This window comes from Numenius arquata, chromosome 26 (assembly GCF_964106895.1).
Source record: "Numenius arquata chromosome 26, bNumArq3.hap1.1, whole genome shotgun sequence".
Lineage (NCBI taxonomy): Eukaryota > Metazoa > Chordata > Aves > Charadriiformes > Scolopacidae > Numenius > Numenius arquata.
In genome coordinates, this window is record NC_133601.1 from 3,577,282 (window position 1) to 3,605,143 (window position 27,862).

The window sequence follows — 27,862 nt, forward strand, 5'->3', positions numbered from 1 at the left end:
TTTACATCGATGGAAAATGCGTGTGAGACCTTGAAAGGTGCAGGTGTAAAAGTTGGGTCCTCCAGCTAAAACCTGTCTACGGTAGATGGAAAAGCAATCTTAAAAAAATAAAATACAATTATCCACCTCGGTTAATGTAATGCCATTAGCTGTCGGTGATAGGTTTTCAAAGCACGTGTGTTAAATCTTGCTCGATAACCTGTTTTAATCACCTTCAAGTTGAGACAAGGTCTTGAAAGAAACAGCAGGAAATGGCGCCTCCAGCTCTTTTCTTGGCGTGTTTTTCTGGGCATGTATTTTTGCCTTCCTACCAGTGTTCTGTTCCTTGGCTTTTACCTTCCCGTGAGCTTGACTCAGCAGAAACCATCCTTGTCAGACAGGAACTTTTAAACTTTCCGCATTGGGAATTAGCTTTGCGTGTCAGGGGAAGGAAGCAAGTGATGCTTGAAAGAAGTGATGGCTAAAACTAAACGTATTATTTCTCACTTGGGGTGGGTTTGGGCGAGTGCCGTCTGTAGAGTGGAATTTGACGTCTTGGGTCAGCGGAGTCTTTTTCCATCTTTCCTTCAGCCGCTATGCCTTCCGTTCATAGTTCCCATCTGTTTCTTAGAAACTGGATTTTTTTTTTTTTTTTTTTTTTAATCTTTCTGGTGAGAGGGAGAAATGTTTAAGGAATACAAATTAGCTCCTCCTGTCTAGCATACTTTAATCGTGCTTATAAATTGCCGGTTGTTAAGAACTTAGTGCTGTGCCTGCATCTTTATACAACCCTAGCTCCCATGGAGGCCATGTGCATTTGAAAGGAATGCAGTGACGGGCACTTAAGAGTTATTCCCTCTGGGAAAACTTTTTTCTTCCCTCGATACACTACGGTTAAGAGCTACCTCTGTGGCAATGGGTTTGTCGTTTAATTTCTCCATGCTAGTTAGTAGCTGTCCATAATGGGAGGGGGCTTTGTTGCAGAGGGGTTGTAAGCTTTAATTCAAATTATTCAAGTTCACCTAAACCCTCATATTATAAGTAAAAAGTGATTATTTTTACTGTAGAGCTGCCTGAGAGCCGGGCACGTGAAACACGGGATGCCACCCGGCAATGTCCCTGTCCCTCCCAGCAGGGATCCCTGCAGATGACACCAAGTCCCTCAGCTCAGGATGCTCGGCTCTGGGGACTGCCAGGATGTGAATAAAGGGAAAAAACCCATGTGAGGGAGAGACGGGGGGAGCCCTGGGTGTGTAAAGTGCTTTTGGCTTCCTGGATCCTGAAAGCTTATTGTAAGTAATAGGAAGAACTGTTAGACTTTAACATGCAAATGTTAATGGAGAAATCTCTCGGTGAATTCTCAAAGCCCATCAAAAAGGGCCGTGCTTTTGGAAGTTCCTCTTCCTGACCACTTCTAGGGCATATTTTCACCAGATTGCTTTGTTCCTGAAAGCAGTTACATATGTGCAGCGTGTATATTTTTGGAATCTGGGGGATTCTGTGGTGTTTTACATATGAATGAAATTCCCTGGCACAGCCTACAGGCAACGTGAGCTGGTAAAGGAGCTCCTTGAGAAGGATCCTATGTTATTACACAGCGCTGCTTTTGTGCAAAGGAGAAGGGGGAAAGTTCCCAAAGCACAGCACAGCAAGAGATAGAGTAACCCAATATTCCTTCAAAAATCTCATTACAGAAATGCGTGTCGGTTAATGATACTTCCCAACAGACTTTTCTTTATTTCAGATATGATTTCTCAGGATTTGTATCAGTGTCCAATGAGAAGAGTTCAGCTACTGATGGGGCACCAAGTGCTTTTCAGACTCTTTATCCACTGGGAATTGAAAAAATTTTGTAAAGTCTTTGTAGCACAACAGTAGCTGGAGAAAAATGTAGACGTGCAGGATGTTCTTATGTGAAGTAGAATGAATCCATGGTATCAAGACCAGAGTTTGCTTCTGCTGCTTGGTGAAGCAGTCACTCCTTTTGCTGGGCGAGCACTATAGAAAAGGGGGAGATGGCAGCTGTATAGAAACGGCTCCAACCGAGCTGTCCCGCAGCCTGGATCCAGAGAAATTCAGGCTATTGTTGGGTCTGGCTTCTGTGTTTGAGACTGGAACTGAAATTGAGGTCTAGAATGTGAGAGTTGCCTGTGACAGCTCGGTGCATGGAAAAAATAAAAGGCAGCTTCTTAGAATCATTGAATCATCTAAGTTGGAAGGGACCTTTGAGATCATCGAGGCCAGCCATTAACACTGGTTCCTATATGTGTGAGTTTTCCCAACCAATTTGCTGCAGGAGTCCTGGGTTGGAAGAGCCACAGGTTTAGTGTCCACCTTTGGGTTGGCCAGATCAGGTGAGGCCCAGGAGGGTATCAGCTTCTACCTCAAAGATGATGCTTTGTGCTCCTAAACTTGGGTGGTCTTCATGGACCTGGGAGGATACCAGACTGCTTCAGAGACCGCACAGGGCTGTTTCAGACCTGGAGGAAGAAAATTCAGCAGTTGGAGACTGTGTCACAGAATTCCTCTTCAAACTAAGGATGGTCTAGTTAGGGCTTCCTGCAGATTATTATTCCAGCAATAGGTAAGGTAGGTATTTTTGCAGGCAATATTAGCCTTGCAAAGTTGGCAGAAAACTTGCAGATGGCCAAGTGTGTTCAGAAAACTGACGTGTGCGGTGCGAATGTGCTGCTTGATCTCTGTCCTGCAATAGGATTGCTAGAAATAGGTTCTGCTGCACCTCCACATCAGATCCCACCAGTTTCCTCTACGAACACATGGACATTGGGGTCTGATTCAGTCCTCCCTTCCTTGTCTGTAGTTCTGTTTGACAGTTATCAAAGTCAGTGGTTTAACAGAATGGGGACTGTTTGTGTCCTACCAGAACTGGGATTGGTATGATGGAGATTGATGAAAACCTCTTCCTCAAACTGTGATGTCACTTAATCACATCCACCAGGAGAGGAAGTGTCTGGTCCTTGTCCAGCAACAGGAGATGTTTATATGGCAAAGACGCAGAGGGAAAGGACAGGTACACCAAGCAGACCTTGTTTTGTCCATTTCCCTCACAAGCTGTTTAAAAACAAGCAAAAAAAAAAAAAAAAAAAAGCAATTCTGTAGAACCAGAACTCTCTGTGTTTAGCTTATTTTCTATTCCTGAAAATGCAAAGTGCCCTCAGAACCATCATGAATTTCCATTGTGGAAGTTCCTCTTCTGTGCCTATGTTCCTCTTCATCTCCACATCCCCCCAAGACAACCAAGACAAGACAAGACAAGAAGCCAAAATCTGGTCTTGGTGACAATGATGTGAATCCAGAATTGTTCCAGCTTCCTGGGTAGTGGAAAAAGCCTGACGGGCAGGGTATATCTCCAGTGACCTGAGAGGGACAGGACTGGCTGACAGCACTCGATCTTTTGTCCTCTTGTTTCTGATCAAACTTTTGCCCCTTGGGTGTGTTGTTATAGTTGTGTTTTGCCTTGACTTGAAATCCATGGCTACAAACAGCAGTTTTCTCCATCCCGTTCCCTCAAGGTTTACAGACCAATTTATATGGAAGTCTTTGAAGTCCTGCTTTTTTTCATGGGCTTCAAGTGCGGAGTATGCTTAAAAGAAAGAATAAATCTTGGAGTCGCTTAAATATCTCTTTTGAACTTGGCTCCCCGCCTCTTCTCTCCTGGTGACCTCCTGAGATACAGGCATAGCTTGGATGTACAATAAACCTGTACTGTAAAGAGATGGAGACTTTTTTGATCTCGTCTAAATATGTAGTCATTCCAGCTGTTGAAGAGGGTTATTAATTATTGCTTGGACACACAGACCTCTATTCTTTATATTTGTGTCCAGCTGGCATGAAATTATTAATCATCTTTTGGACCTAATCGGCTAAAAAGACAAGTGAAATATCTGTATGACATCAGTGAGGGAATAACAGAACATTGCAGTCTGAAAATGTAATCAGTGTAGCGGGGATATGTCTAATTCTTCTGAGCCTGGTCCAGCTTCTGAGTTCTCTGCGTGGAGTCTAATAAAGTGGATCTAAACTGACAGAAAACAACATGCGATGTCATTTAGCCGGCCTTTTCTTCTGCTGGTTTGGCAAACACGAACAAGCCAACAGTCCTGGTGTAGTTGTCTTAGCACAGTAAATGCTCCTCTGTGCAGCGCGTTGTTGCTCCTCAGAACAATGGCTTTATGTCAGTATCTTTTCTTAGGGAAAAAAGAAAACAAACCAATAAAACAATGTGGGAATAATACCCCACAAAAGCACGAAGCTAAAGTCTGGTGGCTGGATCCAGGATGTTAAGAAAATTCTTCATTTTTGATTTCTCATTGCCTTTCTGTGGTCAGGCGTGTCAGCTTAGGATGCACGAAAAGGTAACCTTAAAAACGATCTTCTTTCTATCCTTTCTTGTCCGGGATCAAAAACTTGACCCGGAGTGTGGTTTGGAGGAAGAATTGGGTATGAAATCAGAACGTAGGAGATGTCAGGCTCTTTTGGGTTACTTGATTTGGGATTTTTGAGCTCAGAAGAAAGGCTGAGGTCTCTCTCCTGAATCGATGCAGAGCCGGTGGGCTGGCGGTCTTCTTTCCACACTTCAAGCAGAAGTCTTGCTGCCGAGAGGTTCGACTTGTGAAGAACTTTGTTTCTGGACAAGGCAGCTTTTGGTAGCTCCATTTCTCGACATGTAAAAGGGTCATAATGACACGCAACTGTTAGTAGAAGGGGTTGTGGTATTTTACGAGCTGAGAGTTTGAAGCCTTTGGATGAAATAAGGTCTGTGATTATGGGACAATCTTCTCTGAAGCTTCGTGGGTCAGACAAGGGCCTGACTTTCGGTTCACATGTATTGATTTTATTCCACTTGCTTTCATAGCATTACTCCCAGTTCACACCAGTGCCGGGAGAATAACACTGCAGCCATAGACTAACGACAGCTCCAGACTTCTAAGTAGGAAGCTGTGCAATTACCAGGGCTGAATTTAATTACAACCTCTCAATAAAATGGCTTGTGACAGAATGTACAACTCAATAAATTCACCAGATTTCATCACATGCAGTTGCTGTGAAGATTAAGTAGTATTAAAAAGGCAGATGTGTTTATAGTGATCAAGCTGCTATTTAAAGTTTTGGGTAGGGGAGATCTGCCTGCTAACAGTTGAGCTTAAACGTTAAGGATTTTCACCTTATAAACTCCTCTTAAACAATAGGCCCATTTAATGCTAGTAGGAGCAGGAAATAATGTGTAAAACTGCAGTTTATAACAGCAACTGGAACCCTGCGTACATGGTTTTATTGCATACACAATTTTTGTAACATCTGACCCTAATTCACTTTTATATTGTCCATATCAGATAGTTTTTCTTTTTCCTGGTAGTGGTGTTCATTAGCAGAAGACCAAGAAAAATCTCATGCATGCTTTAGATGACACATAATTAAAGCAGTTTTTTAAAAAAAAAAAACCTTTACAGGGGAAAGCTGGAACTGGGGGCTATTAATAGAAACTCCAGGAAGGGGTTGTTAGCAAGCCAAGGCCTGCTGAAATGAGGCAGGATGCAGAAAAGAAAAAAATTGAACATGCCACAATACCAGGAAGCTATAAACCCCATTAATCCCCACCCATGAGGACATCCATCCAAAAAGTGAAGTTTTGTTTGCAAGGCAGGGCTAATCGCTGAGTTCAGCTCTCCCACTGAAGCAATAATTTCTCTTGAGCTTAGCAAGGGGTCAAAAATATAAAAGCACGGCTCTTAAACTGCTTTTTTTTTTTTTTTTTTTTTTTGAGAGCTAAAAAGTGCCAGAGAGAGATTATATGGGGATTTTTCATGGCTTCAGTCTCAAAGCAGCACCCTGCAGGCTGTTGGTGAAGCTCCCCACTCTGCTGTGGGTGATCCCTCCTGCCCCGGGCAGAATAAGCACGAGAACGCCTTTCTTAAAACCAGGCAGTTGTTCAGGGCCTGAGCGGGAGCCGCAGTTATTCCCCTGCCTCAGAAAAAGCTCTTAAGGACCAGAAAGCCACAGCCTGTCCGAGGTTGTAAGAGGAAGCCGAGATGTGAGGCAGCCCTTTAGAAAGCCACCGATTAAAGCTGAGATCGGCACCATTTCAGGTGTGCTGTGCCCAGCAGTGGGTCGGTAGGGTTTTAAAGTAAGTGAGAAGATCCAGCGGCTGAAGGAAGACCAAAGGTTTGCTTAAAACCAGCCCTTAATACGTGCACTGACCAGTGATGTGATGAGAAAATATTAGTGCTTTATAAACTGCTGCTGTCACTCCTACCCTACTTAGATTTTTTCATGCTTATGTTAAAACAATGCTACTTTATCTTCCCCCCTTTACTTGGAAAGTTCCCTTTAAATCAATTCCTCTAAGTTTTTGCCTTTCCCTTTCATTTAACACCCAGTGCCTGATGCACCGGTGGTTGTTATCTCTCCCCTGCAGCGTCGAACCGTTCTGGCTCATTGGACACCCAACATTTCAGCGCGGCTGAACGCCAGCTCTGGTATATTAAAGCCCCACAGATAAGCTCCCGGTGGTTAGTGGTGTTGTCTCACTTCAGCTTATTGTCTGCCTTTAATCTTGAGCCGATTAATCTGTCCAAGGAGGAGCGAAGAAGGATCGCGAGCGAGACAGGCAGAAAAACATCCATGGACGACGGGTGGGTGGGAGCTGAAATAGTTGGAAGTCAGAGCAGATGCACCTCGTAAGCGGCGTGAAGTTGTATGTAATGACGGGAGAGCAAACCCAGGCACATTGGAGAGGTAATTAAGAGTCTCGGTGATTGTGGTCGGAGCAGTCGTGGCGTGTGGGTACGGAGGTGCTCAAATCCCGCTGCCTTCCAAAGGGAGGTGAACACTGGGTTTGTCAGGGGAAAAAGGCAAACGGCCTGTCCGGTAATTTTGGAATCTCGTCAGTATTTTACCAAGGGAAAAATGAGAAGATTTGTAAAATACAAAATAGTTTTTTAATTTCTTTTTTTCTAAAGCAATTACTTTGCTGATGTAAACCAGCTTGCTTGCTTCTAAGCCATAGGCTGTTGCATTGTGGAGTCTGCACCTCAGAAGGTTAAAAGATAAATCTACAGAATGTTTTGTGTTCATAGCTGAGAAACCACTGTAAATCCCAACCTTGGCTTTGCCATTTAACTTGCTGCAAGTGAAAAGAGAAAGAGAAATATTAGGATTAGATCTGAAATTCACTCTGATTCAGGGAGCCGCTCTAAGGACCACAAGCTATTTAGTTCCTCCTTTGAAGGTTTCAGTACTGATGAAGTGATACTTAAATGATCTTTTCCTTTTCTCTTTTTTTTCTTCCTTTTGTTTCTGTTTTTGGAGCAAGCTTTGAGCTTAAATTGAGCTGGCAACTTCCTTTTCAGATCTCAGCCGCTGACATCATTTGTACGGCAATAATCAACAACAGGAAGAAAACATCTGGGCTTGGAAGCACGAAGAGATCAAGGCCGTAGTGGTCTAGAGAATAAAGGGGTGACAACAGTCTGTGTTGCCACAGTTTGTCTTGGGCCCGTCCTGCAGACGCGAGGCCACTCCAGCGGCCGCAGGAATTGAACATTCCTGGTTTCCCAGATGAAGGAATGAAAGATGGGGCAGTAAGCTGTTGGGTTCCCTGGAGAGAAGTGGTTCGGTGAGGTCAGGACAACACTGCTTTTCGCATGGGAAGCCTCCGGGGTCATCTCCACGGCTGGATCAGAAGACCCTGTGTCCGTGGTGCTGTGGTGGATCATACCCAAGGGTCATCTTGGGAACCTGGGGCTGTGGGAACGCAGTGGATGGGGCTTTCATCAGCTGCTTTGTACTGCTCTGAAGAACAGGGACCTTAAAGAAAAAGCTTTTTGTTTCACTCTGAGCTCTTGAGCTCTGCCGGAGGGCTGGAAGGAGAACTTCCTCTGAGCTGCGTGTGGGCGATTCCTACCCGTACCAACAGGCAGAAGGAGCTGCAGTGCTCAGTTCTTTTAACAGCAGGCAAAGAATCAGTCTTGACTCTTCTGCTTTAAAGGATCCAGGCTCATTCTTACTTATTTGGGCTATAGCTATACTTTTATACTTTTTAGCTATATTTTTACTTAAAAAAGTCCTGAGTAACATGCTCTAACATGCTCTAGGCAATCCTGCTTCAGCAGGGGAGTTGGACTAGATGATCTCTATGGTCCCTTCCAACTCTAAAAAATTCAGTGAAAACATCAAAACCATCTCAAAAACCCCAACTCTTTTGCGAGCTCTACCATGTGGGGATGTAGGTGATGATCATGCAAGGTAGTTGGCCCCTTCCATTGTAACAAGGGATGGTAAAATTGAGGAGACACTTGCATTTGTGTCTGAATTACCTCTAGAACAGCACTTAGGGTTACATCCACCTTCCTCATGTCTTAACGTTCGGCTTCTGCTGCCTCACCTGCGGCAGCACAGCTTCCTCCAGGATGCCTCCTCTACCACTTTGCTCCTTCGCCGAATCTCTATGGACTAGTTAAATCACAAGTTTTTGAAGACTATTGGGTTACCTTACATATTCAGACTGACTTCTTGCTGCCTTCTTCCATGTGAATATAACGAAGAGGTTGATCAGTGATGTTTGCCTGGCAGGGAGCTGCTATGGAAACAAACTGTGTTCTGTTTTGATGGGGATGATGGGTCATTTGGCTATTGGTGAGCTCCAGGGAGCTGCTGTGAGATGTGTCGGCAGCACAGCTTCCATATGAGATATCCCTAATCCCCGGAGCTGGCTTTCATGCACATATGCACCACTACCTCCATCCCTTATCCTTATTGCAACCAGCTGTGGTTTGACTTTGTCAAAGATCTGATAGAGCTCCCTTTACCCCCTCTTCCCACTCCCTCCACACACTCCCATTAGTCATACTTGGGCAGCGCATGAAATAAGATGGTGATAAAGCTCTGGTCCTGGACACCAGAGTCATTCCTAGGGGCTCCGTGCTGTGCTGGGAAGACTCTGCTGCATTAACCCCTTGGTGCCTCCAGGAAGAATTTCCTAATGCCCATAAGCCATGTATCATCTCAGGATTGATGGAGCTTTTAGGGCACCTCTCGTCTAAGTAGAGATGGAGTTATTACTTTGGTTTGTTAGAGATTAAATGGGCTTTTTTGGCTTTTTAATTCATGTGCTGAGGAAGACGGCTCTTGTGTTAAAGCACTGGCCATTTGTGAAAACTTGTGTTTTTTTTGTATCCCATTGGTAATGCAGAGAGAATGTTATTTTTCTTTGTGTTGTTCATACTACTTAAGCTAAAGATTAGCTTTGGCAGAGCGACAAGAGGCTACGTACTGTCCAAGAAACAATTCAGTCTGGAAATGAGTGGAAGGTTTCTGACCACTGGGGAGGAACAGCTCATGGAACAGAAATTAGATTATTTTTTTTTTAAAACAGGACAATTTATCGGCTGGTTAAATTTGGGTTGTGTTTCCCCGAGGGTGGTGAAAAGCACATCCTTGATCTGATGCCAGCCACCAGGCAAATTTCAGAGCTTTCACTCACAGCACAGATTTCTCCGATGGGCAGGACGCTGCTGTCTGAGCAGGCGAAAGCCACCAGTGCTACTGCCGATGCACCAGCAAAGAATTCTGCATCGCATGCCTCCCTTCGCAGGCTGGTGTGATGCTTCCAGGGGCAAACACAAGCCTTTTGGGAAAGCACGAGCATTTTCACTGCCGTTTTGCTATCTTGTCACGTAGCCACCTTGGCAGAAGGGAGAGAGGGTGGGCAGAGCTTTGCGGGAAGGAGGGTTCTTTTGGATCATCCTTGGCTTTCTACACTGGTTGCACATCTCGAACATTGGAGATGTCATTTCCAACGTGGCTGAAGCTCCTGGGTCGTTCAGGAGAGCTTTTTCAGCGGGTCGAGAGCTCCCGGTGTAAATCCAGTTCTTAAGGCAGCGCAGAAGCAGTAAATCCAGGCTGACGTGTCTGCGTGGGGGCGAAGCAGAGCTTTGTAGGGCCCAAGCACTTTGTCTCTTTGTCTCTTAAGCCAGTTGTGATTTAGAGCTAACTGTGGAGCTGATGGCAGCCCAGATACTCACCAGTAAAGTTAAAAATAAACTCCTTGAAATTCTCTGCTGATAATTGAAGCAACTTCTTATTTTTTTGTGTGATTCGATGTAAAATCAAGCTGGGGCTCTCTCCTTCTCCCCAGCAGTGCCTGCCCACGTTGTGACCTCTGAAGTCCCACTGGCTTTTCCTACCCTGTCAGCAACAGTGCAGTTTCTGAGATGCTGGCTTGCTGCTTCTATTACATTGTGTCTGGTGAAGATCTTAGAGATCCCGTGAATGCTGTTCAGATTACCGTGAGGAACGCTAAACCTTCAGATCCACAACTCCTTTGTTACCCTTTGAGGCTGCTCTGCATCCATGCTGGTGGAGTGTCCAGGAACTGCCTGTGAACCCCGTTGCAGGTGGATCTAATGAGTTGGGCTGGAAGGAGGACCAGGCTGAGCAGATGCCAGAGGCCACCAGGACCATCTTCTTGTCAGGAGGTGTCTCTCCAGCCATGCCAGACTGATATGGGTTTGGAAGGGACCTCTGGAGATCACCCAGTCCAACCCCCCTGCCAAAGGAGGTCCACCCAGAGCAGGTCCCACAAGAACGTGTCCAGAGGGGTTTTGAATGTCTCCAGAGAAGGAGACTCCACCACCTCTCTGGGCAGCTTCTTCCAGGGCTCTGCCACCCTCAAAGTGAAGAAGTTCCTCCTTGTGTTTAGGTGGAACTTCTTACGTTCAAGTTTGTGCTCATTACCTCTTTGTCCTGTCACTGGGCACCACTGAAAAAAGACTGGCCCCATCCTCCTGACACCCACCCTTTAAGTATTTGTAGGTGTTGATCAGATCGCCCCTCAGCCTTCTCTTCTCCAGACTAAAAAGACCCAAGTCCCTCAGCCTTGGGTCTTTGTGACTGTGACCTTTCAGCAGGACTGTTGGTCCTGCTTCTTCCAGTCCTCACTTGTACCCCATCTCTGGAAGATACAGGATGTGCAGCACAAAGCAATGCTGGTCCACGCATTGGTTGTCACTGTGTGTAGCAGTGATACATCTTTGTGCTCTTTGGGTGCCTCTTCTAGCATGTCCAGAGGCACAAAGGCCCTGCTTGACCGCGAGGTGCCGGGTACAGAAAGCTGCTGACTGATGCTCGCAGGGGATCTTGCCCGTGTCATCGTTTATTTGTCACCCAAGGGGAGCGGTGTTTATAGAGCTCTCTGCAGTAGTTTGTGTTTGCTGCCCTAGGAATTTTATTTGCTCCATCCACAAACAATGGCAGTAAACAGGCTGTAGTAATTGAGCTATTTCCTTCAGTTTTGGCTCCATAATCAGCTTCCTGGCTGCGTTCTCAGATGCTTTAGAAACCAGGTCTTTCAAATATTTTAAAGGGAAGGGGGTGTCTTGTTTTTGCAGCAGCCTCTGCAAAAAATTCTTTCTCTCTTGGACGTCCAGAAAAACTATTGCACCAGCCGTTTACCAGTGCTTTGGTTGTCTTTCCCAGTTGATCATGTGGTTCCTGAGCCCGGCACCAGTTTGCTGACAGCCTTCGACCAGTGGCGAGAATGGGCAGACAGCAAATCCTGCTGCGACTACTCTCTGCACGTGGATATCACCGAGTGGCATAAAGGTGTCCAGGAGGAGATGGAAGCTCTGGTTAAAGATCACGGTAAGTCCAGTTCCTGAAAGCTCAGAGAAGCCTTTCCCGTCTTTATTTTTTAGGACTGTCTCTTGTGAAATATTTCACGTCTCAGTAAAGCTGTTCTGGGCCCTGATGTTAACTTGGCCCATTCTGGCTTCTTCTGGAAGGTTGGACGATTGCTGTTGGAGAGGGGCATTGATTTTGGAGAGGGGAATCTCCTGCTGCTGCCATGCAGAGGAGCACCTTTGTTCAGTGACGGTCCTTTGATTTTCGTTAGTGCGGGTAGGTGACAGGTTGGGCCATTTGACTGTTGTAAACAAGGGACGAATCGGGCCCAGGAGGAACAATCCAGCACTGCTTGCTAAATGTGGAGAAGAGCTGAATAAAATGACCTCGTAGGTTTTTCCCCTCTTTAATTTCCTCGACGTTTCATCCTTCGGCTGGAGTATTTTTCCATCCTGTTCGTAGTTTAAAAAAAACAACCTTTTACGTCCTAATGAGTGCTTTCCCACAAGTGCTGGGTAGGAGCTTTTCCTGGTTCAGAAGGCAGGAGTGGGGAAGCTGAGGGATCGCTCCCCGTGTCTCGGTCGGTAGGAACACGTTGGAGGAACATGCTCACAGACACAGATTTCCCATCGCTCTCGCAGGAGGGAGCGGGATCCGTCAGCCAGGCCCAGCCTCTGCTTTTGTGTGTGATTCATTTTGCTTATTTTCTTACTCAGCCTCCTACAGTGCTGAATCCACAGAATTATTCTTATTTCTATGTTAAGTGGAAGCCTAAGGGTTTAGCTGTCCCCACGGCTGGAGCGCAGGCTCCTCCGTTCATTAATAGATGCCACATGGCTGGGAAGATGCTGGCTTTAGGCTGGGATCTGCCGAGATGCACGCACGTGTCTGTACACATTTCACAGCAGATTAAAGTCATTTATTTGTCTGCCCATCGTTATTGCTGGCAGGGGGGGTGGATTGAGGGGGACATCTCCTCTCTGTGAGGAGCGGTGTGCTTCCTAGCTCTGTCTGTGCCTTCAATTTGTACATCAAAGATAATACCTTTGGTCTCTTTCTACCAGGTGTGAACTCCTTCTTGGTTTACATGGCTTTCAAAGACCGCTTTCAGCTCACTGATTCTCAGGTAGGAAGGCTTAATGTTCACCTGCTTCAAGCCATGCATTAATCTCTTATAAAGGTTTATTTCCAATACTCTTGGATTTGGCATTCTCCTGTGGTTTCAGTCTTTGTATGCGTAACAGTTCCCCAGATCTGCAACAGTACCCAGAGCTCTGGTTTAAAGATTATTTTTTTTAATTAAAAAAAAACCCCAACCAACAACAAACGCTGAAAGGCTTGGCTGGAGACAGCAATGGCAAAACCCTCATTTTGAGAGATCTAAGGTTTTATTCCAACTCCTTTGGTGTGGAAACAGTGGCAGCTTTATAAATTGCTGCTTTATGCCTAGGCTCAGGGCAGGACAGTGACATCTCTGGCATAACTGTTCCATGGGTTTAGCAGCTGAAACCCATCCTGGTCCAGAAGTGGGTTTCTGGCTTTAGCATTAGAATTGCTGGGCCTTAGAGCTGCCCTCTTGTTTGCTCTTCTGGTAGGTTCGTTTGGGCACATTTAATTATTGAGATGGGCAGTTGATATTTCTAAATGTGGTGGGAAGAGAGGAATGCCTGGGAGTCGTTCGGAACAGTGTAGGAGGCAGTGGTGTATGACAGTTATCTCTAATGACTCTGGTAAGCGTTTTAATGAGTGACCTTTGACGGAGCCGGCGTCAGTTGTGGGTTACTCAACCTGAGCCCTCTCAAACTCATTGCAGGAGTGGGAAATCACACTGGTCCTCTCGCAGGCAGTGAGAGGGCTGGGTGCAGGTTCTCTGTGAAAATCAAACATAAGGGTTGTTTTTCATGCCAGGCACCAGCAAATGAAGGCATGAAACACGTACAACTCTGAGAGCTCTTTAAAATCACTCCAGATGTAGGCTTATGCACTTTCTGTTTCTTCCTCCAGCGTGGTAAATACGCCCAAACCTGGCTCTGGAATAGTGCTGCTTTGCCACATCAGTAGAGTCTGACTATACAGATTGGGAAATTTACTTGTAGGCAGGAAAATGGATCGTATCTGTCCAGTAAACCACACCTTATATTTCTTAATACTTCTCTTTCTCTTTTCCATTCTGCAAAATGCTGTATAGTGAAGGAGCCTGGAGCATATACGGTATAATAGGTGCATACCTGAGTGTACACTCGGGGTATAATGTACTGCATGTTTTCTCTCTTCCAGATATATGAAGTCCTGAGCGTAATCCGGGACATCGGTGCGACAGCTCAAGTGCATGCTGAGAATGGTGACATCATCGCTGAGGTATGTTATGTTTATTCTGTGGATTATTAACTTCAAAATGCTGGGAGGGATTTAAATTCTAGATCCTTCCTTGCAAAGAGAAAATCACCGAAACTTTTAAAAGCATGGCATAGCTGTATCAAGGCTGGAAGCAGAGCTGTGACTCAAATCTCATCCCCTTCATTGTCACTGATAAAAGAAGATTTTCACGGCAGCTTTCAGTTTGTGGTGGATATCGGCCGTCTCCGCCTTTCTCCCCGTAACTGAAGGGCTGTGTCTGGGTGTGACTGTCACTGCGTACAATGAAATGTTCTGCAGTAACTAAAACCAGGGGGAGTGGGAAGGGAAATAGCTTCATACAGTACCTGGGATGCTGATGTTTGGCATCTGTTCATCCTTTAAAGAACAACGAAGAAGAAATGTTAATTATGTATTTGGATTTAATCCGATCTCTAACTCATTTTATACATTATGTCTCAATGCAAAACTTGGTGTTGCAGAGGATTTCTGCGTTGTTTGACTCGGGAAGAGCCCACCCGAGTCTTTGAGCCCAGTCACCTGCATTTGCAGGATGACTTTTTTCATGAGATACTGTTTTGCCACATCTGGGAGATTATTTTATAGACGCAAATGAGTAGTGAAGGTTGAGGGGCTATGAACCCAGGCTGAAGCAAATCAAAATAAAAGGTTTCCCTGACCTCCTGTGAACAAATCAGCAAGGGTTTTGCGAGCTCTGGTTATTCTCAACAAAGGAAGTTGGCCAGGACTCTGGTTGTAAGGCCCTTATGTAAAGCCCCATGTGATTATTGGTTAGCACAGATGCTTAGAATCTCACTTGTACCTCTTTCAAACAGCTGCGTTTGCTGCACGAAAAAGTACATGTTGCTTTAAATCTTTTTTCTGTTCTTTTTTCTCTCTGCCTTAGGAGCAGCAAAGGATCCTGGAGCTGGGGATCACAGGCCCTGAAGGGCATGTGTTGAGCAGACCTGAAGAGGTGAGGACTTTACTGCCTTTGCATTTATTCTCCCAATTTATAACTTTTCTGCATTGCCATCAAGTACTTCATATTGGGATGAATGTGGCCGGAAACATGATTTCATCCTGGCTGTAAACATTATTGCTGCATGGGGTGAAGGAAGAGGCCAAGACACTTCTAGGGACTAAACTAGTAACTAGTCCCTTCTAGAGAACTTTAACTGCTACGGGTACTTATGAGGAACTGAGGAGCCTTCTCCTGTACTGGAGAAGGGGACATCTCCAGGGAGTAATTCACCCAACCTGAGATTGGATTCACCCTCAGGAAAAGCTCATCTCTTTCTGTTGATTATCATAGTCTGTAAGGGCTCTGCTCCCACAGCAGGTCTCTAAAGTGAGGTGAGATGCCTTTGAACCACTGAGCCTGTGATAAGCACTGAAGACACAGGGTTGGTACGTAGCACACCTTCCGTTCAGCCCTTTGATAGCCCAAACTGCAATCCTATGTCAGGAGATGTAGAAAATGTTGAACCTGAAGCCCAGGTGGGGCACAGTCTACCTGAGTCACCAATTCCTTCATTCAGCCACTGCACAGCAACACTTTAAGATGGATCCCTAGAGAATTACATCTTCTGATAATGTTGATCTTTACAGAGCTAGACCCTGAAGTTCTTGTAGTTTCCCATCACTTTCGGCCAAGTTTTGCATGACTAAAGACTTCAGAACTTGGGTTTATGTAGGCAAGACTCTGCCACTGACTTTTCTATATCCTGTTTCTTGTGCTTCTCTCTCAGTCCTTAATTTATCAAGATTTCTCTAAATCAGCAGAAATTTTTAATATATGCCCAAATCCTGACAATTCTGTTCTAGGTGCTTGAATGGCTTCCGTTGCCAAAATATTTGATCTTTTGATGAACATTTTACCAGCGGTGGATTTTTTACACCGAGAGGCTGAGTGGTTTGCTGAAGGCACAGAAAGTATGTACCAGAGAGGGGAGGCAGTTCTCACGTCCTAGCCCAGCACTTTAATATAGTTAACCTCCATACTTGCCCATTGATTTCTCTAGAGTCAAGCACCCCAATCCCTCTCACTCCCTCTTAAGTCTTTAAAATAAATCTCAAGAGTAAGAAAGAGCCTTAAAACCTGGCTTTTCAGATTGGTTCCCATTGCATTTTTTGTTTCCAGTCTCTCAGTATCCCTAAGCCGGACATCTCATCCTGGTATTCTGGGTTTGTGAAGTCCATCCGTTAATGTACAAGCAGTTCTTTTTGTTCCTCCAAGACATCGGGGCTGTGCTGACTGCCAGATGTGGCAGCTGGAGGCTGGGGGTGTGAGATCATCCACACGTGCCCCTCTCTGTTTCCTCCCCTTGGTTCAGACAAGCAGCATCTAGAGGCATTTCAGTAGGAATATAAATCATTCAGTAGCTTTATGCAGAAGGGGGAAAAAAAAAATGCTTGACTTGGGCAGTATGTGAATGCTCACACAATTTGTTTGGCTCCAGGAGCTGGGATTTTTGCTTCCTGGAAGTTGTGAGCAAACACTTGCACTGAGCTTTCCACCCACCCGCGCCTGCAGTTTTCTTTTTCTTTTTCTTTTTTACATATTTTTTGGCTTGCATCAGGAGAGCAGGAACAGCCGCTGACATGATGCTTGGGGCTTATCTGTGGAGCACCCTTAAACTTTTGTTGACTTCAAAGGAAAGCTGCTCCTTACCTTGAAGGATCTGGCCGTCAAACTGGCCAAGTTTGTCTGGCTACTTCAAAACTCATCCTTAGTGGAGCAGGAGCTTTAAAGTGTGAACTGTGCGGCTCCCTGGCTCGGTTGGTTTTTTACATCTGTCCCCTGCGCTTTGCAGAAATGTGTTTTTTTCTCAATAGAGCAAGGAGGGCTGCCTGAGGACACGTGGCTGCCTCAAACAAGGGTCAGTAAAGCCTCTTCCCAGTGTCACTGGGCAGCCTCTGAGCAGCTGGAATCAGCTGTGCTGGCTGCCCGGAGTGGAAGCATTTGGTCCAAAATTCTCCTCCTTGAAAGTCATAGGAAGCAGAGCAGGAAACGATGTCATCTGGTTCCCTCCCTGCCTTTTCTCCAATGCGGGAGTAACTTTGTGTTTTTGAAAACATACAGCTCCTTCTAAGCTGGCTGGTGACAAAGGCCAGATTCTGAGGGTGGCAACAGATCCGTAATTCCTGTTGTCTTCAGTAGGAGCGGATGTTCCTTGGTATCCCTCTGGGGTGCTGTTAATGCTAGAATTGGCTTTTCACGCTGCCCCTTACGGAGTGCAAAGCCTATCCTAAGGACTTCATGATGGTTGTTGGACTCTTGGACTCTTTTCTGTGGTTTCCAGCGATACGACGAGGGGCAACGGGCACAAGCTGGAACATAGGAAGTTCCATTTAAATATGAAGAAAAACTTCTTTCCGGTGAGGGTGCCAGAGCCCTGGAACAGGCTGCGCAGGGAGGTCATGGAGTCCCCTTCTCTGGAGATCTTCATAGACCCTCCTTGATGCAGTCCTGAGTGATGTGCTCTGAGCAGCCCTGCTTTGGCAGGGGAGTTGGACTGGATGGTCTCTAGAGGTCCCTTCCAACTCTGACAATTCTGTGATTCCATTGTCATCTTACTGAGGAGCTGCTTAATTCAGACCTCCATCTACAGCAAGCTAGCAGAAGTTGTTGAACAAGTCTAAAATATATCTTTAATCAAAACTCCCACTCAATTCAGTGAATCTTACATTAGAGTGAAGCATTCACAGTCTGGCCATGTGCATCGGTGTCTTACTTGGGGCGTACACATCTTCTGAAGGGCCAGGTTGAGCAGGAGGCATGAATTAAGGCTTAAGTTTCGCTGCTGACTCATGGGTTTAGCTGGCTCACCTCAGGAACCTGGGTTGAGCCAAGGTGATGGTATTCAGCACCTTGTCCCAGCCAGCAAAGGAAGCCTTAATTAGGACATCGCCATCCCAAGTCAGCATCACCCATCACTTTCTGCAAAACTCTTCCCCTCATAGCTCAGATCATTCTGCGATGACTTTTCGGAGCGATCCATCATTTTTTTTGTTTTTATTTTAGCCACAAAAACGCTGAAAGCACAAGCAGTCCAAGTGCTCCAGGAAATGTCTGTCTTTTTTTTTTTTTTTTTTCCAAGAGAATTGCTGTGCTAGGGCTTCCAATGCATACTGGTAATTGCAAACATTCCCCTTTGGACTAGTCGTTGGGTTATTGTTATGTGCCTGTCACCATAGCATCTGGGCACAAGGCATGAATTCAGCAGCCTTGTTCTCTTCCATGCAGAAAATATTCTCCTCCTGTTTAGCAGTTCCTCAAATGCCTTTTTGGTTAAAAAGTCTGGAGGTGCGTGTTGTTTTATCCCTGCTTTGCAAGTGGGGAAACTAAGGCACGGTGTGGGAAGGTGACTTCCAGTGCTGCAGGGACAGAGCTGTGCTCAGGCAGTTTGCAAACTGATGCCATTTTCTGGAATCGCTGGCCCATCGGATCTCTCTCCTTGTCTCTCGGGAGGGACGAGGATGCTTTTCTTGGCTCTTCGGTTCAGCCTCCGTCTTCCCTGCAAGCGCTGCTGGCTGTGGTGTACTCGAGTCAAATTTCCTGGAATAAACACCCTTCCTTGCAGCCTTTTCCATTGGCATGGGGCAGCTGAGCCAGAAAATCATAGAATCATAGAATGGTCCGGGCTGGAAGGGACCTCCAAAGGTCATCTCGTCCCACCTCCCCGCAGTCAGCAGGGACACCCCCAAATAGACCAGGTTGCCCAAGGCCTCGTCGAGCTTCACCTTGAATATCTCCAGGGATGGGGCCTCAACCACCTCCCTGGGCAACCTGTTCCAGTGTTCCACCACCCTCATAGTAAAGAACTTGTTCCTAATATCCAATCTAAATCTGCTCTTCTCCAGCTTAAAGCCATTGCCCCTCATCCTGTCACTGCAGGCCTTTGTAAACAGACTCTCCCCAGCCTTCTTGTAGGCCCCCCTCAGGGACTGGAAGGCCGCTATGAGGTCTCCCCGGAGCCTCCTCTTCTCCAGGCTGAACAACCCCAGCTCCCTCAGTCTGTCCTCATAGCAGAGGTGCTCCAACCTCCTGATCATTTTGGTGGCCCTCCTCTGGACCCGCTCCATCAGGTCCATGTCCTTCCTATATGGAGGGCTCCAGACCTGCACACAGTGCTCCAGGTGAGGTCTCACCAGAGCAAAGTGGCAGAATCACCTCTCTGGATCTGCTGGCAATGCATCTTTTGATGCGGCCCAGGATGTGATTGGCCTTCTGGGCTGCAAGTGCACGCTGCCTGCTCACGTCCAGCTTCTCCTCCATCAGCACCCCCAAGCCCCTTTCCTCAGGGCTGCTTTCTAATACCTCATCCCCCAGTCTGGATTGATCCCGAGGATTGTTCCGGCCCAGGTGCAGGACCCTGCACTTGCTTTTGTTGAACCTCATGAGGTTCACCTGGGCCCACCTCTCCAGCCTGTCCAGATTCCTCTGGATGACATCCCGTCCCTCTGGTGTATCGACAACACCACACAGCTCGGTGTCACCTGCAAACTTGCTGATGGTGCTCTCAATCCCTCTGTCTGTATCGTTGATAAAAATGTTAAACAGTACCGGTCCCAGCAAGGACCCTTGAGGGACACCACTTCCATCCCCTTCTGTCCATCACCCTGCCTGGGGAGCGTTGGTCATGAGCCCTGGCATGGTGACAGGCTGGGGCTTTAAGCCTTTTGGCACAAGAGACCAACCTGCTGGTGCTGGGGGGCTGGATTTCTTTTTTAAAAGAAATCCATGTTGTTTTTCTTGAAGTCCAGCTGCAAACAGGGCAGTGTGAGAGGTGGTGGCTTTGTCAGCGTGAGCAGAGCTGGGCACTGCTCTGTGCACACTGACGTCAGTGTGGGCGAATACACCATTCCCTGAGCTGATGGGTCCTTAATTTCAGGTGCTTCTTTCAGTGGATGAGGCACGGTGCCGGGAGCCAGCAGTCAATGCGTTCTGATTCCAGGACTGATGGCAATTCACAGCGCTTGGCCTGTGATAAATCACTGTAGAGCAGATACTAAAAAGCGCTAGGCATGGTTGGACCATTAGTTGGACCATTAGTCCCACTAGTGGTTGGGCTCGATCTTTTGCCCAGAGAAGCTGTGGCTGCCCCATCCCTGGAGGGGTTCAAGGCCAGGCTGGAGGGGGCTTGGAGCAATCTGGTCTGGTGGGAGGTGTCCCTGCCCAGGGCAGGGGGGTTGGAACTTGATGATCTTTAAGGTCCCTTCCAACCTAGATGATTCTACGATTCTATTCTATGTGCCAGTCCCATGGGAGGTGCTGGAAGCCTCTTGCATTTGGAACCAGGTGGCTGATTGCTCCGAGTTTCAGTTTCCTCTGTCTGTTCGCTTGGAAAATGTGATATTGCAGGCTCGGTTCTCCGTGGTAGCCGGCAGAATGAGCATTATCCTGTTGTTAAATCTGTCATCTGGACTGCTTTGATGAGGATGTGTGATCTGTGAAAGTCTGCAGAGTGATTACGCTCATTCTAAGGCTGTAGTTACAGAGTGACCCTGAGTCTCGCTGAGGTTATCTCTCTACACATGCAAGAAAAAAAGTCGTTGATTTATGGGGTGGTTCACACTCTGTCAGATCCCAAGCCAGATACTGTAGTGGAGGGTGCAATTTAAGAGGCTTGTTTGCAAACGTGGCTTACCAGAGTATGTGGCTACAGCATCTCTCTTCCGCGTGGGCTGGAACATGAATAGTTTTGTTGAGTCAACACTTAGTTGCTTATTTTTGTCTAGGTTAAAGAAGGGGCTTAATCATTTTTGACCTTGAGCACCTTGAGTGTTGCTTTAGGACTTAGTCTGCTTGCAGAGAAACTTTGAAGCAGCCTGGGAGAAAAGGTAGTAATGAGAGGGGACTACAGCTTGATGTCACTTTAATTATCGTGGTTAGGCTGTGTATTTTTCTGGCTCAGAATCAGGTGGAAAGTCTCTCATCTCGGCCTTGGATACTCTGTTTTCCTGTGAAAGCAGAGGCTGTGGCTGTCTGAAGGCGAACGGGATACGCTGACGTGGGGGGATGCTACTAACTTGCTGTTGGCTTTGGTTCGCAGGTGGAGGCGGAGGCTGTGAACCGGGCAATAACCATCGCCAACCAAACCAACTGCCCCCTGTATATCACCAAGGTGATGAGCAAAAGTGCTGCTGATGTCATTGCTCAAGCCAGGAAAAAGGGTAAGTTATTTCCCTTGGATGGAAGCGCCCTATTAGCTCATGCAGTTCAACTCCTTGCCAACAAAAGCTTCATCCCTACAGGAGAGGTTACTTTTTCCAGTGTTATTGTCCAGGCTCTTTTTAAAAAGGTCCCAAACAACTGCTTCTGTCTCATCTCCCACAGACAAGTATTCAGTGGTGGCGTCAGCGCCAGGAGCCATTTTCTTCTGTTCAGCCTAGAGCCTCTCTCTTCACACTCGTCCTACCACACTGAGCCGTGCGCCTTCATGTTATTGCAGAGTAACTCCATGCTGTCTCCATTTAATGAATCCCCCTGGAGATTGCAGGCTGTGTCCTCCTTCCAGCTTCCGTGGTCTTTCCTTCTGCTGAGTTGCTTCCTGGGGTCAGAAGTGATTCCAAGAGTCCTGACGGAGGTCTCTGACTCACGAGCCCTGTTGGATTTAGTTGGAGTAGCCAGAGAGGTTACCGATCCCATCTATCTACTCTGCTCCTTGCTTGTGAAATAGATACTCCTCACATGCTGTAACCCACAGCCTGGCATCCAAACAGGAATTGGGATCGTTAGGCTGGGAATTGCATTTGCCTCTGATAACTCTGCCTGAGGATGCTGCAGGAACCAAGACTCAGTGGATGCTGCTGCCTTGTGTCTCCTCTCTCTGACCAAGGTCTGTGAGGGAGCTGAGCTGCTGCGAGGGATGCAGTAGCTCCTCCCGAGTCCTGACCCTTCTGTCCTGCCCCCAAAAGCAAGGGTGGCAAAGCACAATGGGTGCCTGTCTCCCTGCTTTATTCTGTGACTAAACCCTTCATGTCTATTTAAAGCGGCTCCGGGTGGGTGACTAAGCAGGAGGGATGATTTTCCCCCTTCTTTTCTCAGAAGGCTTGGATTTAATTTTATGCACTCTAAATAAGCTTGAATGGATATACAAATGACATCACTTTCCATCTGGGTGTTTGGTGCAAGAAGAGCTAATTTCCTACTGCAGCACACAGATTTGTGTTTGTGTATTGGCTCAGAAGTATTTTGGTCCCATGATTTCTGTTAAATGAGTTCAGAGTTGGTGAGGAGGACTGATTTCCAAGGCATCTCTTTCTGTTGGTGCTGTGGAAGCAGCTGAAGCTGTTTGGGATGAACCTCCCTGACCTAGCTCCATTAGTGGAAATCATGCTGAAATAAGAAGACGTGTTGACGTGCAAAAGTGGCTGCATGTTGCATTACCCCAGAAAACAACTTGATGTCGTCGTGCAGCTCAATCCTATAAGCCAGGGAAGCATCCCTTCCTTTTTCTAGGGAAAGTGCTGGAGACATAATGCATCACAGAGATGGAGGAGCATCAACAAAATGGAGATGCATCAACAAAAGCACCTTCTTGCTACCATCGCTGTCACCTGTGATCTCTAGCTGGCAAGTAGAAGGGTGAGGGACCATAAGCTTATATTTCAGAAGCCATAATACGCAACCTGGCTTGGCTGGATGTTGCCCTGCCTGTGAAAGGTGCTGGGATTGTCCCAGATGAATGATCCGCAGAACTCACTGCACTTAGCCTCCCGCGTGAACTAGCGCACACATTTTTCATTCACATTGCTTTTTCTCCTTATAAGGAGAATTTGGGGTATAAATGGCACGCCATTCTCTGTTCCTTTATTGAAATAATTCAATTTAAATGCTGCGCAGTTACCCAACTGGGTAAACCAGGAGGGCCACACACACTAGCCTTGCCCTCCCAAGCAACAGAGGAAACATAACTGAAGACAGTCCAAGGCGAAAACAAAACAGAATTGATTTGCTAAATGGAAAAGAACGAATGTTATTTAAAGCCAGATGTTCCCAGTGGCATTTGCATGGAGGAGATTCCCTGCAGACTCCGTCGTTGGCAGATCTGGGAGCTCAAAACATCGCTCCCCGCAGAACAATCCTCCCAATGTATTGGCCCACAACAGGCCTCCCATTTTAATAGCCAGCGTGTGTTTTGTCTTATTCTGATTTTGTAACCCTATTTGTGGCAAGTGATGTCAGACGGCCTCTTCCTCTGCTGGTGGCTCCCCTCTGTTCCTATACCTCCTGTTTCAGTGTGGTCCTGGAAGCAGCGTGAAGCCGGTTAATGCATCCTTCTGCCCCAGCGAACATGCTCGTTCCCAGCGAGCTTGAGAGCCCAGAGACATAACAGTAGCTCGGGCAATAAGGTTAAAGAAGGATCCTGTTTTTTACTGTGCATGGTGAGTTGTGTAAGACCCTGCCGACCACTCCTGTAGTTGCCTTTGCCAGTCATTTCCAACTGAAGTCTTTAGGGTTAGTATTTTAACTACCCACGTCCTTTGCAGGCAGATGCAAACACAACAAGTGTCTGGGCTCAGAAGCCAGATGGACACAGAGATTTCGGGAAGGTTGCATTTGGTGAGCAGATCTGTGGGGCTACCAGCCTGCACTGCTTTTGAAGTTGCAGCATCTTGCATCTGCTTGGTGTGCAGATGTCGCTGCTGCATTCCAGCTTGCAAAGCATCATGGCCTTACGGATCCGCTCTTCCTTCATGTGGTTCCAAAAATGTTAATGAAGAGGAAGGATGCAGTGGTGGTTAGTGCACTGGACAGAGAGTGGGAAGATCCAGTTTAATTTCCTAGTTCTGCCACAAATTTACTGTGTACTCTTTGGGGAATTGCTCAGTTTCCCTGAGCTGCATTTGTGAAGCAGAAACACTGATACTTCCTCTGTGATGGGCTTTCTCTGTAGGCAGGAACCTTTCCTGATAGTTTTCTCTTATCTGATCTATGCACAGACCCTGTTCCAATAAACCCAGCCTTGTTAAATCTTTAATACCTCCACATTTATAAAAATATTGCAGGCACTTATTTGTTTTTTTCATTCTTTTCCTTCCACATCCCTTCTGGATCAGACTGGAACTCCTCACAATCCAACAGTTCTCCTCAGCCTCTTTCATAAGATTCTTGGCCCAGGATATAATACCATGAATCTTTCCAGTCACCCTTTCAAACACAATTAATCAGGACTGACTGCAGTAATTGTGTGAGGGCATTCTGCACATTTTGCTGCTCTGTGCTCTTGTCAGTAACAGCATCTTTATTATTAACTCAGATATTTAGATGTTTGGATACTTATTCTAAGGGACTGATTTTTGGAGAACACTCAGTATTTGTTCAGAGATCTCAAGACAGGAAGATAAAATTAAGAGCTTGCTTGTGAAAACATGCCCTTAGTAAGACCATATAGTTTCAGAGGAGCATTGAACAGGAGTTTAGTGATGCCTGATCATCTGGTTGTGCAGGTCGATGAATTCAATCCGATGTTGTGTTTCTGTGAGCCGACACTTAAGAGGAAGTAGCAAGAAGCCCTGCAGCATGCTATGCTGGCATAACTTACCCAACTTGTCCTATTTCAGAAGGATGCTTTATGCCTGGAAGCCAGGCTGGAGATACACGTTACTTGGTGCTCATAGTGGCTTTGCCTGTGTTCCCGTCCTGCAGGCACTGTGGTGTATGGAGAGCCCATCACAGCCAGCTTGGGTACCGATGGATCTCATTATTGGAGCAAGAATTGGGCTAAGGCAGCAGCTTTTGTTACTTCCCCACCACTGAGTCCTGACCCAACCACTCCTGATTTTCTCAACTCGCTACTGTCCTGGTGAGTAGAGCTTTTTGTGTTCATACAGCGTGTGCTTCATCGTGAGGGTGATGAAAATAATAGCTGTTGTTGCCAGCAAGCAAAAGGCTGTTTTACCTTTAGGAGTAAACCCGTGGCAATAAAATATCTTAAATACCTATCGTTGTCTTTTCCAGTGGAGACCTCCAGGTTACCGGCAGTGCCCACTGCACCTTCAACACTGCTCAGAAAGCTGTTGGAAAGGACAACTTCACCCTGATCCCTGAAGGAACCAACGGGACTGAAGAGAGGATGTCCATCATCTGGGATAAGGCTGTGGTACGTCACACATGGCATAGGCTTAGGCTGCAACTTCTTCTGAGCTGAAAGAGCTGTAGCAGTGTGTTGTTATCTCCTTCCAGATGCTTGTTATGGTCCTTCCACTTGAGGTTTTTGCCCCTGTGGAGATCCTGAGGAATCTGCTTTTCGGAGCGGTCCCCACCTGGCTAATGCAGTGACTCCTTTTGTCTGTCCCTAGGTGACTGGCAAGATGGATGAGAACCAGTTTGTTGCTGTGACCAGCACAAATGCAGCTAAAATCTTCAACCTGTACCCACGGAAGGGCCGTATCGCAGTGGGCTCAGATGCTGATCTGGTTATCTGGGATCCTGACAGCGTCAAGACAATCTCCGCCAAGACTCACAACATAGTAAGGATATTTTCTACGATGTGAGCTCTGCTGCTCATTTCAGCCTCTCTTCCTTCAGAGCCAGATTGTGCTGCCAAGAACTAGAGCTCATCACAACCTAGGGCTTTGTTTTCCCAATGCCCCAGTCCCTCTCTGGTCTTAAACCTGGTACGGCTCAGTTGTGTGAGCAGAAGGGGAGATGACTGAGTCCAAATCTGAAATCACATGAGTACCCAGAAATTCCCCTCGGAGGTCATTTGCTCTTTCTGAGTGTCGGATGCTTGAATCCGAGCACACAGAAAGCTCTTTAAATCTGCTAAAATATCAAAAGGCCTCTTATCGCAATGTGTCATTTATGATCTTCTGGCTCACTAGCAGTGGGAACGTGAACTGTCCCTTTTCTAGTTGGGGTCGGTGACGCTCCCGTGTCAGCTCATAGAATCATAGAATGGTTTCGGTTGGAAGCAACCTTAAAGATCATCTCCTTCCACCCACTGCCCTGGGCAGGGACACCTCCCACCAGACCAGGTCGCTCAAAGCCCCCTTAAACCCCTCCAGGGATGGGGCAGCCACAGCTTCTCTGGGCAACCTGGGCCAGTGTCTCTTCAACCTCACAGCAAAGAACTTCTTCCCCACATCTCAGCTCAATCTCCCCTCTTTCAGTGTCAAACCCTTCCCCCTCCTCCTGTGGCTCCCCTCCCTCATCCAGAGTCCCTCCCCAGCTTTCCTGGAGCCCCTTGAGGGACTGGAAGGGGCTCCAAGGTCTCCCTGGAGCCTTCTCTTCTCCAGGCTGAACCCCCCCAACTCTCTCAGCCTGTCCTCACAGCAGAGGGGCTCCAGCCCCCATGGACACCTTTGCTGGAGATCTCATCCAGATAAATGAGTCTGAGTGGATTTACAGCATGTACTGGTCTGGTAGCTGTGTGCGGAGTCATACTTGGACATGATTTTACTGGTGATTGTCCCAGTGTTAGCTGGCACAGGGAGGCATGAGGCACCACCCAGGATAACCAGACCTTCCCCTTGTTTCTTCTGTGGCTTTGTGGTGGCACTGTTAGAGGCTCTCTTTGCTTGTGGCCCACAGCTGTGTCCCATATATTATACCTGGCTCCTACAGCGAAAAGTCTGTCCCACCCTGTGGGAAACTGCAGGATGGCCCTGGTGCAAATGGCTGGTGGGAGACTCCCTGTGAGCACTGTCTCAGAGAAAGGAACCACTGTTTGCATTTGTTGACAACTTGTTTCTCTGCTGGCGATGAACCTATGGAATGTTTCCCTGGAAAAAAACTCCTTGTTCTTTTTTTCCATCAATGCTTTCATTCACTCTGGAGCCGAAGGAGCAAAATTTTCTTCCACACTTGGATCCCTGGGCATTCACAAAGAAACTTTTTTTAAAGGTTTGGTTCACTTCCCTGTGACATAACTGTGTCAGAATTGGTCACAGATGGCCTGGATTCATCCTGCCCAGGCTTAGACTTCTAAGGGAGGCATCCAGACTCAGAAGTCTGGTCACTTCACTCACCTTAGAGGTGCTTCCAGACTCCTCACACCTCCAGTTTGGAGAGGAGTGACTTAGAGGAGGGACCCCAGGGACATACCATTACCAGGTGCCAAATTTAGTGGTCCGAACCTGGGTTTGTGCTTCTGAGTGGCTCAGAGAGTTGGAAGCAGCTTGCTGGATGGAATATTGAAAAGTCATTGCCATTTAACGGCTGTGGTCTTTAGGAAATGAATCGGACTCTTTAAATTTCCCAACGCAAAACTCAGAGGCTTTATCTTTGGTGGACGTGCTCCAGTACAATAAGGAGCACATGACTGTATCCATGTATTTGTGTGTTGTGTATTGCTCCATGATTTTGCCATAGGTCTGGGCTAGGCTGAAGGAGACCCAGACCCACCGTGGGGTGACCATTCAGATACGCTTTATAGGCTGAGGACTGCGGATCCCCCTGAAACCCCTGCGCCTCAGCACTCAACGACCAGTTATTGCTAAAGGCTGTGTCTCTATGTTCAAACTGGGTGCCAAGACTATGGAGGGTGAAGGGCTCTCGTTTTCAAGTGGTTTGTTTAAAGCTTGAAGGGCTGTCTAAGAAATAGCAGCTTTTTTTCTTACAAGTCCTGCTCTGAGCTCTTCCCGTCTCTCTTTCCACCCCCTGTTATACCTGGCATTACACCTGCTGGGGTTTTTTCTGTCTCACACTGCGTGCGTGCCTCGTGCTAGAGGAGAAATCGATACCAGTGATGCCTTTAGAGGCAAGGCGTCCTAATTTGGTCAAATATAAAACAAAAGCCCCTTTGAAAGTCAGGCAGAGCGGTTGCTGCGACGCAAGGAGACGTAGTGATTATGTGGCATCAGATGATTGTTGCTTTTTTAAATGCTAGAGCAACATACGGATATTTTCCAAGAATTCACACTGCTCTTGCCACTG

The 27,862-nt window shown here is 46.8% G+C and overlaps 1 protein-coding gene across 2 annotated transcripts in view; it reads left to right on the plus strand.

Moving 5' to 3' along the window:
- The window catches only part of DPYSL2 (dihydropyrimidinase like 2), a 57,861-nt gene that overhangs the window by 23,832 nt on the left and 6,167 nt on the right, over positions 1-27,862 (plus strand). For both annotated transcript variants that reach the window (XM_074164223.1, XM_074164224.1), the window contains exons 4-11: positions 11,476-11,640; positions 12,684-12,745; positions 13,897-13,977; positions 14,882-14,950; positions 21,033-21,153; positions 24,632-24,788; positions 24,944-25,085; positions 25,285-25,455. In XM_074164223.1, the coding sequence (XP_074020324.1) occupies positions 11,476-11,640; positions 12,684-12,745; positions 13,897-13,977; positions 14,882-14,950; positions 21,033-21,153; positions 24,632-24,788; positions 24,944-25,085; positions 25,285-25,455 (968 nt within the window). The remainder of the gene's footprint in view (positions 1-11,475; positions 11,641-12,683; positions 12,746-13,896; positions 13,978-14,881; positions 14,951-21,032; positions 21,154-24,631; positions 24,789-24,943; positions 25,086-25,284; positions 25,456-27,862) is intronic.